This window comes from Calidris pugnax, unplaced genomic scaffold (genome assembly GCF_001431845.1).
Source record: "Calidris pugnax isolate Ruff unplaced genomic scaffold, ASM143184v1 scaffold116, whole genome shotgun sequence".
NCBI lineage: Eukaryota > Metazoa > Chordata > Aves > Charadriiformes > Scolopacidae > Calidris > Calidris pugnax.
Window position 1 is genome coordinate 323039 of NW_015090877.1, and position 12478 is coordinate 335516.

Consider the following 12478-nt stretch of genomic DNA (forward strand, 5'->3'; position numbering starts at 1 on the left):
TAAACAGGTGCTTCTGATGCCTAAGAACTCAGTAGCTCCTTGACACCCAAGCAGCCAGAAATCCTGGTCTGATGCTCATCCCATGTGTTTCAGGACCCCCTGAGGCCCTGGGCTGGGCTGGCACAGGCAGTACCCCCCTGCTAAGCCAGACCTGCTCCCTTCTGCATGACTGAGCTCCAGATGACGTGGCTTCAAGCAGACTGTTCCTCTACTTTGACCTCTGACCACTTTACCCAAGGTTAGAAGGAGCTCTTGGGGCAAGCCAGCCACCTGCTTCTGGCATCAGTGCAGTGCAGCTCTGGCAAACGCAGCTCCCACATGCACCTGATCTGGACCTGGGCAAAACTGCAGCAAGCAGCGCGACTGCAGGAGCACCGTGTTCCACTGGAGAGGTCCCCCACCCAGCTCAGCCCCATGACACTGCCGCTCCGTCCCCTTGCACCTCCCAGTCAGCCCCTGCCCCATGTGTGGGGACAGCAACGGGGGCCAGTCATGAGCGACGACCGGACCACAGGACAGATGGACCTGCAGCCCTGGGCATGGTCGCTCCCAGCAAACAGCTCCTTGTGAGCTCCTCACTCCCTTCTCCCCAGCTACACCCTGACTTTCCAGTTGCAGCTGGGTTGAGCAGCCAGCACAGACACACAGAGCCCTTTATCTGGGGTTGTATTTCAGCGTCCCAAAGTCTGGAGCCCTTGAAGTGCTGGTTGGGTGCTCCTGCCTCCCTATTTATACTCCTCTACCGTGCTGGAGCCAGCTCTGCCTTCCCTGCCCTGCTATCTCACAAAAACATTATTACCAAACAAGCACAGGTCCCAGAGCTATGAACAGGTCTTCATTTGTTGAGGTTTCTTTCTTTTTTCTTTTTTTTTTTTTTTCCCCTTTCTTCCCTTTGAATGAAATTCCTGCCAGCTCTGAGAGAGAGAGAGGGAAAAAGTAGAAAGTTTAACTCCTCCCATTGGAGTGTCTCACGCCCCTGCCCAGCCCTTGAAACCCAATAACCAAGATCATTCAACAATGCCTTCCCTTCCCTGGCTGCATCCTTGCCACACTCTGACCTGCAGGAGATACCCTGCCCTGCCAGGCAGCGGGGTCGCTCTCCTCCGTCCCGTGGAGCCCCGGGGCTGGAGCCAGCTGGGGGCACCTCGCACCATCCCAGCGGCCGCAGCCAAGGCGAGGATGGACAAGCTCTTCTTCTGGGGCATTCTGCTGGTCTCCTCTGCCCACTACCAGGCGGTGCCCACCGAGCAAGGTGCTGCGCCCTCCTGCCCACCCCAGTGCCACTGCGAAGAGGATGGCATCATGCTCTCCGTGGATTGCTCCGAGCTGGGGCTTTCGGAGGTCCCTGCCAACCTGAGCCCTCTAACAGCTTACCTGTAAGTACAGCCCTTGCTGTTTCTTTTGCAACGCTTTCTCTGGACCCCTTCCTCAGCTGCAGCTTTCCTGTGGGAAGTTAGTCCCACATTTTCCTGAAATTAGATTTCCTCTGGAAATTAGAAACAAAACAAAACAACAACAAAAAAAGACAGCTATTACTGCTGGACCTGCCAAGCTAAGCCAGCTCCCCATCCTCCCTGCGCCCCTCCGAAAGCGCTGTTTATATTGCGATGTTATGCATGCTTTGCTTCTTGATTACAGTGGATCAGAGGAGCTTATTTGCTGGGTAGATTCTGATTGTCTGAGAACATAATGGAGTATTTATACTGAGCAATTAGTGCAAACTGTTCTGGGATCCTTCTGTCAAACATTTCAATAGCTGTGATAATTCATGGCTTTGGGGGGTTTGGGTTGAACTGGCCACCAGCAGTGCCCACGTTGTCTCTTTAAAATGAATATTAAAGTCTTTTAAGACTTTTTAAAATGAATATTAAAGTGTTTTGAGAGATGCGAGGACTTTGGTAGGTTTTTGTGGTTTGTTTGTTTGTTTGTTTTTTAATAAAAGTTCTTAATTATCTAAATATTTCCCATCCTTTCTCGTATTAATACCCCAAAGGGTTAAACTACCACAAGAACTGGTGGGTTCATTTCTAGCCCCAGAGAAGGTCTCACTGGGGCCGTCTGAGTAGTGATGGCTGAGGACAACCCGAGGAAGAGCAAGGGACTCTGTGGAAGGATCTCTTGGTTTGACCTGGAGAGGAAGCACCTCTCTCAGGGAGACAGGTTGGCCCTGGCATGCTCTGGGGAAGATGCTTGGTCTGTTTATTTGCAGAAAGTGCTGCAGCCACCAACCTTAGCTGTGTCAGGTACGCCGGTGAGGACCTTGGCTTTCCCAGCTAGGGATGCAGCTAAGGTGCTGCCAAGGTTAGCTGTGTGTACTACAGCCATTAAGGACAACTGGTAGCCCCAAGGCAGTGCTAGGGATGTTAATTTTGTGTTCATCATGCTGAAAGAGGGCTTGTGTCCAGGGGTGGCATACAGACTGTTCTGCTGTTTTTCCGGTGTTCCTGGATTGTCCTGAGATGCAGTTACTCAGCTGTTAAAGCTAAGCAGCCTGACCCATTCAGGAAAGGCTTTACAAAGCCAGGTTGAAGGTGTCACAGCTGGATAAGAGCTTCTCTGCTCGTCCTGCTTGCCTGAGGAGGACGTTGCTTTTTCTTGTGCCAACCATTGAATGACCACAGCTGTAGTGGGTCAGCTGAGAACGAAATATGACAGGAAAGGAAGATTTTTACTGGAGAGCATGAAAGATTAAGAGAAATGTGTAATGCAAGCTGTATTTCCCTGGGAGAGGGGACCACAGAGCACTTGTCACATGAGGTGTGTCCTGTATAGAGCCTGCAGACACTCCGGGGCTGAGTTTGGAGCCAGCTGCCTGAGAGAAAAGTCACTACAGCTCTTGAGCACGTCTTGATAGAGGTGGTTAAAACCATGTGGGCTGTAAGCGTGGGAAGCTGCAGAGCTCTGCGGCGCTGATGCTACTGCAAGGACAAGTGGCTGCCCTGACAGGCACCCGCTCCACCGTGTCAGTGACAGCAAGACCGGGTGCCCGTGGCCCCCCCTCTGCAGAGAACACGCTGCCCATCGTTCCTGCAGAGTGCTCCCTGGGGCTGGGAGCGGCAGGGAGCTCCCCCGCACTAACCGCGGGACGCTGCGACCTGAAATAGTTCCCGTTGCCGCCCCGCTCACGGCGGTTGGAACCGGGGCGCGGAGTCCTGAGCTACAGACCCCTGGTGCGTGGGACGCGTTCGGCCGGTGCGGGAGGTGACCCCGCGGCTGTTCCCGCAGAGTCGGGGTTTCGCTGGGACGGGGCCTCAGGGCAGCCCCGCAGCAGCCGCCGCTGCGGGAACCCCCCGCCCCGCGCCCCCCGCGCTCGCACGGTGGCGCCAGCGACAGCCCTTCGCCGCGGAGGCGCTGGCGGCGACACCTCCCATCCCATCCCATCCCATCCCCCCGCCGGGCTGCGGGACCCTCCGGGTGCGACATCCATGGGATCGAGCCAGGGAGGTGGTGGAGGGTCCAGAGTTTTCCTCCTCCCCTTAGGGCTCTGGAGAAAAACAGCACATTTGCTGCTTGTCCCTTAAACTTTGCCTGTGAGTGAAGAAATGAGGTGTAATGGGGGAGGAAGGCAGGATCAACTGGGAATTATTGGAGGAGGACCGGAGAGCCCTGTTTCTGTCACTGCCTTCTGGGGCTACCTTCACATAAGGTAGCCCCACATAAAGTGTTCACTAACCACATAAGGTTAGTTTCTCAGTTATAAGGTGTGCAGTCAGAGCTGGTTTTTCAAAGCAGATCAGCATACGTTCTGTAGAAAGTATGGATATTCGAGCAATCTAAGCTCCTAATGTAAATTCAGGCTTTAAATCCAAATTCAGATATGTAAAGAAATGCCTAGATTTTTTTGGAGAGCTGCAAGTGCTGAAAAGCAAGCCCTGTAATGACAACGCAGAGCGTGAAGCTGAAGGGCAGCTGCTCCCAAAACTTTCCAGCTCCTTTGCTCCATGCCCTGTCTTCTAAGCAAATTACTGCTGCTCCCTTCTGTAAAGAGCAGGACTCCCTCAGGTGTAAAATAAAGGATCCTCATAATAACCTCTGATTAGACACTGCCTCACCACTAATGAGCTCACAGTCAAGTCCCATCCTGACAATGCTGTGCCTCTGCCATGCCTGTCTCTCTCCAAGAACCCTGTCCTTGCTCACTCTTGCACCTCTCTGAACTTGAACCTGATCCCACCCATCCAGACCCAAGCTTCTCCAATGCAGGCATCATTGGTGAGATTGCAGCTGTGGTCAGGGAGATGGGAGAGATGCAGGTCACCTCTTCCTGGGGGCACCTCTCCACTAGGCACTTAGACCTGCTGGTGACTCCTTGGCAGCCCTGGGGGTTGTCCATGTTCACCAAGAGGTCCCTGACATCTGCACTGCTCCTGTGGGCAGCCTGAACTCAGGGCTCATGCTGGGTCTAACAGCCTATATCTCTTGTAGCAGCACAGACCATCCTGCCTGGTTCATCACACAGGGGCTGGCAAAGAGCTCCTCAGTGCATGACATATTTGGACTGTGTCTTAGCCTGGCCTTAGAGTCCAGCCATGAAATACTAAAGCTCAGCACAGACTCTCCTATTCAGCTTCTCATACAGACCCTAGGGCCTGTATCAACCTGAAAGAGCTGAGCTATCCAGAGAGCAGATTTAACCTTTAGCTGATATGCCAGTGAGTCCTGACAGCAGCGTGTCAAATATCACATCTCCACCTTCTATGGCCAGCACCACATATAGGAGAGTTCCTTTTGGGGCAGGAGCTGATGGGGACTCTCTGGAGACAATGGCAGTAAACTGAGAGACTGGAGCTGCAAAGGGGAAAGCTCCTGTGCAGCAGAGAGGAGATGCGCAAAGGGGCATGGAGGAGGATGGGAAAAAGGGAAGAAATGCTTGATTCCCAGAGTATTAACTTAGCTTCAGTCCCTGGCACTACTGCAAACCCTGTGTGACAGCTGGTTGAGCAACCCCACCTCAGATTCCCTAGGATATAGAAGTCCCATGTTGCATAGGCTGGAGGAGTTCAGTCCCTGGCTGTCCCCATGCCCATCACCCGCTGCCTGAGCACCAGGAACAGGCTGTGGTTGGGTGCAGGTGCTCAGTGCAGACCTCTGCCCCGGGATGGCATCCTGACCCCACTTTGTCACCCCTGCATCTGGCTACCAACGCTTGGCGGGGTACTGGGGGCAACGCTGGGAGGTGAAGGGATGCTCTCAGTTTGCTGAGGCTGCTCCTGTTTCACCAAATAAAGGAGACCATGTTGCTGGTTCCTGCCAGATCCCTCCTGGGGACATACTGGCTTGTCCAACCATAGCTGGAAGGAAACAGGGGACTCAAAGAAATGGAGTGCCTGTACTCAGCAGAGGACACCCTCAGTAGTAACCACAGATGGAAAGGTGACAGCAGTAGTGTCATTGTCACGCATTCAGGTCAGCTGGCCAGACAGCACACACACACATTCTGGCCAACCTGCACACATATAAGTTGGAAATAACACATCTTGCCTTATGCCAGGCCTGGACTAAGGGGACACAAGGAGGAACTGGAAGGATTGCCCAGAATCATAAAATATCTTAGGCAGGAAGACACCTCTGGAGGTCTCTCATACACACTTCTGCTCAAAACAGGTCCAACTTATGAGATTGGTCAGGATCTTGTCAAGTACAGTTTTGAGCATCTCTAAGATTCCATCATTCTTTTCCCATTATTGACCATCCTCATGGGAAATGTTTTTCTTAATATCTAATTGCAATTTCCCATTTTCCAGGTTGTGTCCATTACCTCTCATCCTTCCCCTACACAACTCTAAGAGGAAGTTTGGCTCCATCTTCTCTACACTGTCCCAGTCAGTAGTTAAAGAGAGCAGTAACATTCCTCCATTTCACCTTCTCTTGTGAAGACTGATCACACCGACTTGTATGAGCAGTGCAAGGGACACAGGCAGAGCAGGGAGTGTCATGGTGTGGGAGAGGGGAGCGTGCAGGGTACTGGGGATACTGCAGTGGAAGTCATACGGATGAAGGACGCAAACCTGTAGGATACCAGACAACATTAGCACCATGGCTCAAAGCTCAGATGTAGGAGCCATCCTCCTCTTCCCCGGGGTTCCAGATTCCCACAGCACCATGCAGGGGTCAGGCTTTACCCCTCCTTTGTGCCCCATCCCCAGAAGAATTGGTGACCATTGTGTCCTTGTCTCAAGCCCCATCACACCTTGCAGTGAAGCCAGGCAGCCACCACACAGCTCCCTGCATGTGATGCTGTTGCTCTGTTCCGGAAAGCCAGGAAAGACCTGGGGCACAAGACAGCTGATGAGCTGGTCAGGCTGTTGTTGTCACAGCAGGATTTGAGGGAAGAAAGAGCAGCAGAGATTCCGGCTCCTCCTGAGTATCGCTGGGCATCTCAGGAGGCTGCCCAGACAGAAAGCTTCTTGTTCCCCACGTTATTTCCATTGAGGTGAATAGGATCAGGAGCTTTCAGGACTGTTTTCACCTTGCAGAGACATTTTGAGCCATTGCCTGGAATTTAACATCCTACTGGGAGTCCAGGGCCAGGGCTCCACATCACCCATGCTCTCTCCAGAGCTACCCTCTGGGATCAGGTGCCACGTGGACCACAGGAGGTAGGGATGCTCTGACATGAAGCTGGGCAGTCAGTGCCCTGGTCACAAAACGCTGTATCCAGTGCAGGGAGAGTGAGTGGAAGATGCCTCTTTTTTGATATTTGCATTTCCTAAGCACCCACAAAACTCTCAGGCAGCAGGGTTTGAAGGCTGACTCCTGAGCCTCAGCTGACGCCTGGAGCAAGACAAGTCATGGTGCTGAAGGTAGCTCCCCTCAGCCCTAAGCCCTCCCTAATTGTCTGTCCCAGACTCTGCCCTGCCACAGCCCCCTCCTTGGGAAAAAGGAAGAAGACTCCACCACAGCCAACCTAAGATGGGAAACACCCCAAGAGCTGCCAGAGGAGCCGGGGCACCAGTAGAAGGACAGGACTGGAGGCTGACCAGCAGGAACCTGGGCAGGCATCACAGCTGCAGGGAGGGATGTTGGGGCTGAAGGGATGGCTGGGCTTGCAGGTGGCTGAGAAGGCATCTCCTGTAGGGAAAGAATAACAGGGACCTCTGTGTGCCTTTGGGGTTAGATGAGTCACACACTCTGGGGAGACAGATGGAGCAGCCAAAAATGCAGAGAGCACTGAATCCCAATTCAAGGTGTAAAATTAAGTCTTTCCCAGGGATATCACTCCTCTCCTGCCCCGGGTAATTTTGCAAAGAGCAGTGAGGGACCATCCTGTGGCTGATGCCCAGTGCCAAGGCCCTTCCTCATGCCATGGTCACCACAGGAGCCCAAACATTGCACCAGGACTCATCCAAACACACCGCAAAGGCGCAGACTCACCCCAAAGAGCTCCCAGACTCTTCCACAGGAATTCCAAAGCCACCTCCAGGTCCTGGTGGCCACACTGACGTGCTAAGGGCTGTCTCTCTGCTTGATCTTCTTCCCTGCTGGAAGACTAATGAGAAATGACACTCCTACCCTATATGGCCAGAAGTGCACAGTCTTGCCCGTAGAAATGCCCCACATGCCTGGGAGAGCAGCAGCCATAGCAGGAACGAGGAGAAATGTTTATGAGTTTGGGGCCCCAGATGTGGGAGATAAGGCTGGTGAGAGGCATTAGAAGAGCTGGGCTCTGACACACACTCTGAAGTGGGTTCATGGGTTTATGTTCACCATTAGCAGCTTTGAGGGACGTTTTTGTTTTTAACCCCTAAAATACCAGGGATAACATCAGATGGCGCATCGTGGTGTGCCTGGGCTCGAGGCTCAGGGCAGAGCAGCAGGAACATGTTGAACCACCCAGCAAGAAAAAAAATAGTGGTGAGGGAACCAGTGTCCCAGGGAGGCTGGCAGTGCTCAGAGCAAAGCCAGAATTGCAGGACCAGTAATAGTGAGTCCTAGAGCTGCCTGAAGAGCACATTTGGTGGGATGATTTACCTCATTGGTAATACCAAGTAATACGTTATTTCATTGTAAAGGAAAAGCTTAACAAAAATGCATCAATGTTTATGGGACTGTGAATGGGAGAAGCAAGTAACGAGTTGAATCAAGAGAGATTATTTCAGTATTTTCACTTTCTTTTTTAAAAGAAAAGTTTTCATTTACATATTTTCACTGGCTGGTGTTACATTTGTCTGTAGGCACGTTAATATTCACATTGCAGGACTCCAAAATTATCAAGGCATCTTGATGGTTCTAAAACACAATATAGTGCGTTTTTTTGTACTGTACTAAATACTGACATGTTGGCTCTTTGTTCTGGGTTCAAGGGAAAGGAAATGCTGAAGCCTGTGAATTTCCAATTAGATGATACTTTCACATTCACGGCAGCTCTTCCTGTCTCCTCCTGCTTCATCATCTCCCAGCCCCCTTCTCTGCCATAAGCTCTGTTCCCATTTACTTCCTGATATCATGAGCTTTGGGTCCATCAGTGTTTTGCTTGGCTTGGCTGCTGTTATCCCAGTGTGGGTACTGTTGGGATTCATGGGACACTGTGGTCTATGGAGAATGACTGGTCCATTACAAGGGTTGCAGCCCCGGAATTCTTCCAGCTGTGACAGGGGGTGCTGCGAGTGATGAGACAGAGGGCTAGGCTGTGGCTTTAGTGCCACAGGTCATGGCTGAGACCTTCCCAAGATTTGAGGTCAAATGGAAAGAGGCCTCCTTGGCAGGGCTGTTGGGAAGAGGCAGCGGGGTGTCTGGAGTGCTGGATGTGAGCAGATATCCACTTCTTGGTAGGGCACTGTCCGAGTCAGACTGCAGGAGGTGAGACGTAGGATCTACCCCATCCCAAATCCCAGGTCTCTCTGTGGGAGAAGGAGCAGCCAGACCTTTCCTGCACTTGCTCCAGAGCTGGCAGCGAGCACTGCCTTCCCTGGCGAGGAGGGAGCAGGTGTGTGAATGAGGAGGGTGGTGGGGAAAGCAGTGCAGCAGAGTGCACAGGGATGGGACTGTGCTCCGGGGGGTACAGCCACCTGTGACTACCAGCGAAGCCCCCTCCCACCTCCTTTGCTCTGCAAACTCCAACTAGGGCAGCTTGGTTGGGACTGGGGGTGACCAGTGTCTCTCGCTTGCACTTGAGGGATGCCCCACTCCTAGTTCCATCCGTTGGATGTCCCACTCCTGGTCCCATCCGTCAGATGGAGTGGGGCTGGGTGGCAGCAGATATGCCATGCTCACACGTTCCCTCCAGCTGGCACCGCCGTGAGGGATCCTGGCTGGGGGGGAGCTGCTGATCACCCTCCACGTGCTCCGGACCTCAGCTGCAGCGGCTGCTCCTCGCTCACATCCAATCCTGCCATGCCTCTCCTCCGCGCCTGAGAGCACTGCCTGCAGCAGAGCCGGGCTTTCTGCAAGTAGTGCACTTCCACTGCAAACGCCTTCCTCCATCCTCCCCCCTCTCCTCCCTGCCCACCCCCCAGGCTAAGTAATATGCCACAGCCACCCCTCTCTCCCTCCCTTCCTTGAAGAATAAGCTCATAAATCTGCCTAGGGCAACAAAAACACTGAGCTCATGGCCCTTAGATCTGTGCGGGAGGAGCACTAGCTGGCGATTAAAGGAGTTTAGGGTTTTCTTTGAAAAGCTCTTTGATTCTGGCAGAAGTTCTGGTGCCAAAAGGCAGCAATGGAGCTGCAGATGCCTCTCCCCCTCTGCACCTGCCTGGGTCAGGGAGCAGCAGGAGAATGGAGGAGGGAAAGGGAAGCACGGCACTTGCCACATCCCTGCCATGGGGGCTGAGGGTCCCCCATCACCCCCGTCTCAGGGGGAGCAACCACTGCCAACAGCAGGGCAGGGGGTGCAGCTGCCTTTGAGCCCAGACCTTTCAGCTGGGGTGCCAAAATGCCTCCACTGCTATGGAGCAAGCTGCTCCACCAGGTCCATCTTTGGAGGAGCTAGGCTAGGTCTTAGTAAGCTGGCCATCCATGGGACAGGCAGACGCTCCTCCTCTTGGCTGCTCTGAGACAGCTCAGAAGGCATCCAACAGGGGCCAGGATCCTTGGGGACCTTGAAATGAGCCACCTTCATGGATCACAAGGAAATATCTCTGGGAAAAGGGACAGGAAAGGCAGCCAAATGCTGAGGTCCCTGCAGGCAGCACAGGGTCCTGCCTGGGTGCCAGGGATCCAGGAGAGGCCGTGGGGACCCAGGGAAGAGCTGGGGCCAGGGAACCAGGGATGGGACAGGAATCACCATAGCAATGCTCCAGGAAGTGGTGGGAGGGGATAGGGAAGAACTGTCAGGGATGGGAAGAGCCTGAAGTCTTGGAGAAGGACTTGAGTTTGGCAGGAGCTGAAGAGAGAACAGAAGCAGCCTTCATGAAGAAAAGCAGGACCAAGCACAGGCATCTTAGTATTGCAGAGCCAGGCTCCAGTTCCAGAGGAGACAGGAGCTGTGCCAATGTTGGAGAGTAAAGGGAGGACATGGTGAAGCTCACATGGTGCCTCCAGTCTTGCAGAGATATATCAAGGATCCAGGAAGGGGTAATGCTAAACCTTTTCCAGATTGCCAGCACAGACTTTGCTGACAGTGATGAAGGAGGGCAGCTCTCCAGCCTCCTCCCCTCCATGGCATGACAGATGAGTCTCCTGAGGTATCAGCAGCTCACTCTCTCCATTTGCCATGTTTGCAGTCCTTCCTGTAGCTTTTTAAACTTCTTTGAAGGATTTGGAAATGAAAAGCAGTCCCCATGGGAATGGGGCAAGTCAGACACAACTGTAAGGGTAGGACCTGCTCAAGGTACCTGCTGTCTCCTCTTGTGAGCAGGTCCCACTGCAAAGAGATCCCAGGGAGACAGGATAGTTTCCAGCACTGAATATCCCCATGGGCCACCAATTAGTATCATTCCCCGCCGCTCAAAGGAAAGGTGAAACCCAAGAAGCACATCATTCTATAAGGGATGGAAGGAGTAGAAGAGGGGAGGGCAAACGTGGTCTCCTCTGCTAAGTAAGGAGCGGGAGAGCAGGGGGGTGCATGCATGGTGGCGGGGGGGCTGTTGGGAGGATGCCCCACGCACATGATGTGACACTGAGCCCTGCAGATCACCAGCCCTATGGATATTCCCCCTGCCTGGTGCCATCTCCCAGCACCAGCAGTGCCTTGTGCACAGAACAATGCGTTGAACCAAGGCCACAGTGGCTGCTGGAGTTGTGATGGTGTGGCCAAGCACTGGGGGGGTCTCAGGGACCTGCAGGATGTAAAGGCAGTAATCACCTTCCCAATGAGGTTATATCTGGTGCAGAGATGACTCTGAGTGTAATTGCGTCTTGCAAGTTCAAGAGAATTCTCAATTCTGGGCATTTTTTAACTTTAGTAAAGCAAGTTTTCATTTTTGCATGCATGAAACCAGCAGAAAAGGCATTTGCACTTTTAGACAGAAATTCTTCTTCTTCTTTCCAGAGAACACGAGAAGAAATTCTCATTGTAGGGAACAATCTCTGCGATTTTGCTTTACCCTTGTTTCTGCAGCTGCTCCCAGCGTCCGCACCAGCTTCCAGTTCCTGGGAGCTGAGAAAGGCTGTGTGAGCCTTTTGTTGGCTTCCCAGGCAGCACTCTGAGTCAGTCTGACTATGGACATGAAAATAGTGCTTCTGCTGCTCAGTCAGCATCTCCCAAAGGGAAAATGAGCTGCAGAGTCATGTAGCTGCATTGTAAGTCTTTCTTCTGTCTGTATATAGGGGCATGGGAGTTGTCAGATGTCCCAGATATTGTCTGTCCCAAGAATGAGAGGTCACTTGCCTGAGCAGCATGTGCCCCAGGTACCAAAGGACAGAGACATACTTCTAGGGTTAGGTGTGTTGTATTTGCAGAACCAAGGGTATCACAATCAATATCACAGGACCTTGACTTCATGTGCAGTTAAGACTTTCGATGTTGCATTAATTTCCTGTGGCAATGAGTTCCACAGATTAATGAGGTGCCTGTTGCACAGAGTGGTTTTACATGTGCTCTGGCAACACCATGCAGGACTTTACTGAGCACAGGAGAAGCCTTGCTGTATGGGCTGCCTTCACCTTCACTTCAGCTCAGGGCCAAACCAGCAGGCTTTTGTGCTGCAGGTTGTGTTTGCAGCTGCAGTCCTGCACAGGGAAGTGCCTGTCAGTTAAGGTGGTTTTGTGCTTTCATGTGGTGTAAGACAGCACAAGATTTATTAGTGACAAAAGAATTAATGCTGGAAGCCTTGATTTATTGAAGAAAGGGGAGAGGAAATGCGTTGCAGCCCATGCTGGTTAGTGTGGTGTTTCCAAGATGAGCTAGCACACGCTGTGGAAACTGCCCTACTCCTCCATGCTCTGGCTCAGCTGGTGATACAATGGGGTAGACCCACTTCTTTTCCAAGAGATGACTTTCTGCTGACCACCTTGCATATGCATTGTGGAAAGGGCTTCTCCTAGATGGAAGGACACTGAGACTCAGACTTTTGGGAGCGGACGGGTGTCCCTTGAG

The 12478-nt window shown here is 52.6% G+C and overlaps 1 protein-coding gene across 1 annotated transcript in view; it reads left to right on the forward strand.

The window, feature by feature from the left end:
• Positions 1-1055: 1055 nt before the first annotated feature.
• LGR6 (leucine-rich repeat containing G protein-coupled receptor 6) overlaps positions 1056-12478 on the forward strand; it is a 151532-nt gene continuing 140109 nt past the window's right edge. The window contains exon 1 of the mRNA XM_014946302.1: positions 1056-1376. Coding sequence (XP_014801788.1) covers positions 1180-1376 — 197 coding nt within the window. The 5' untranslated portion in view covers positions 1056-1179. The remainder of the gene's footprint in view (positions 1377-12478) is intronic.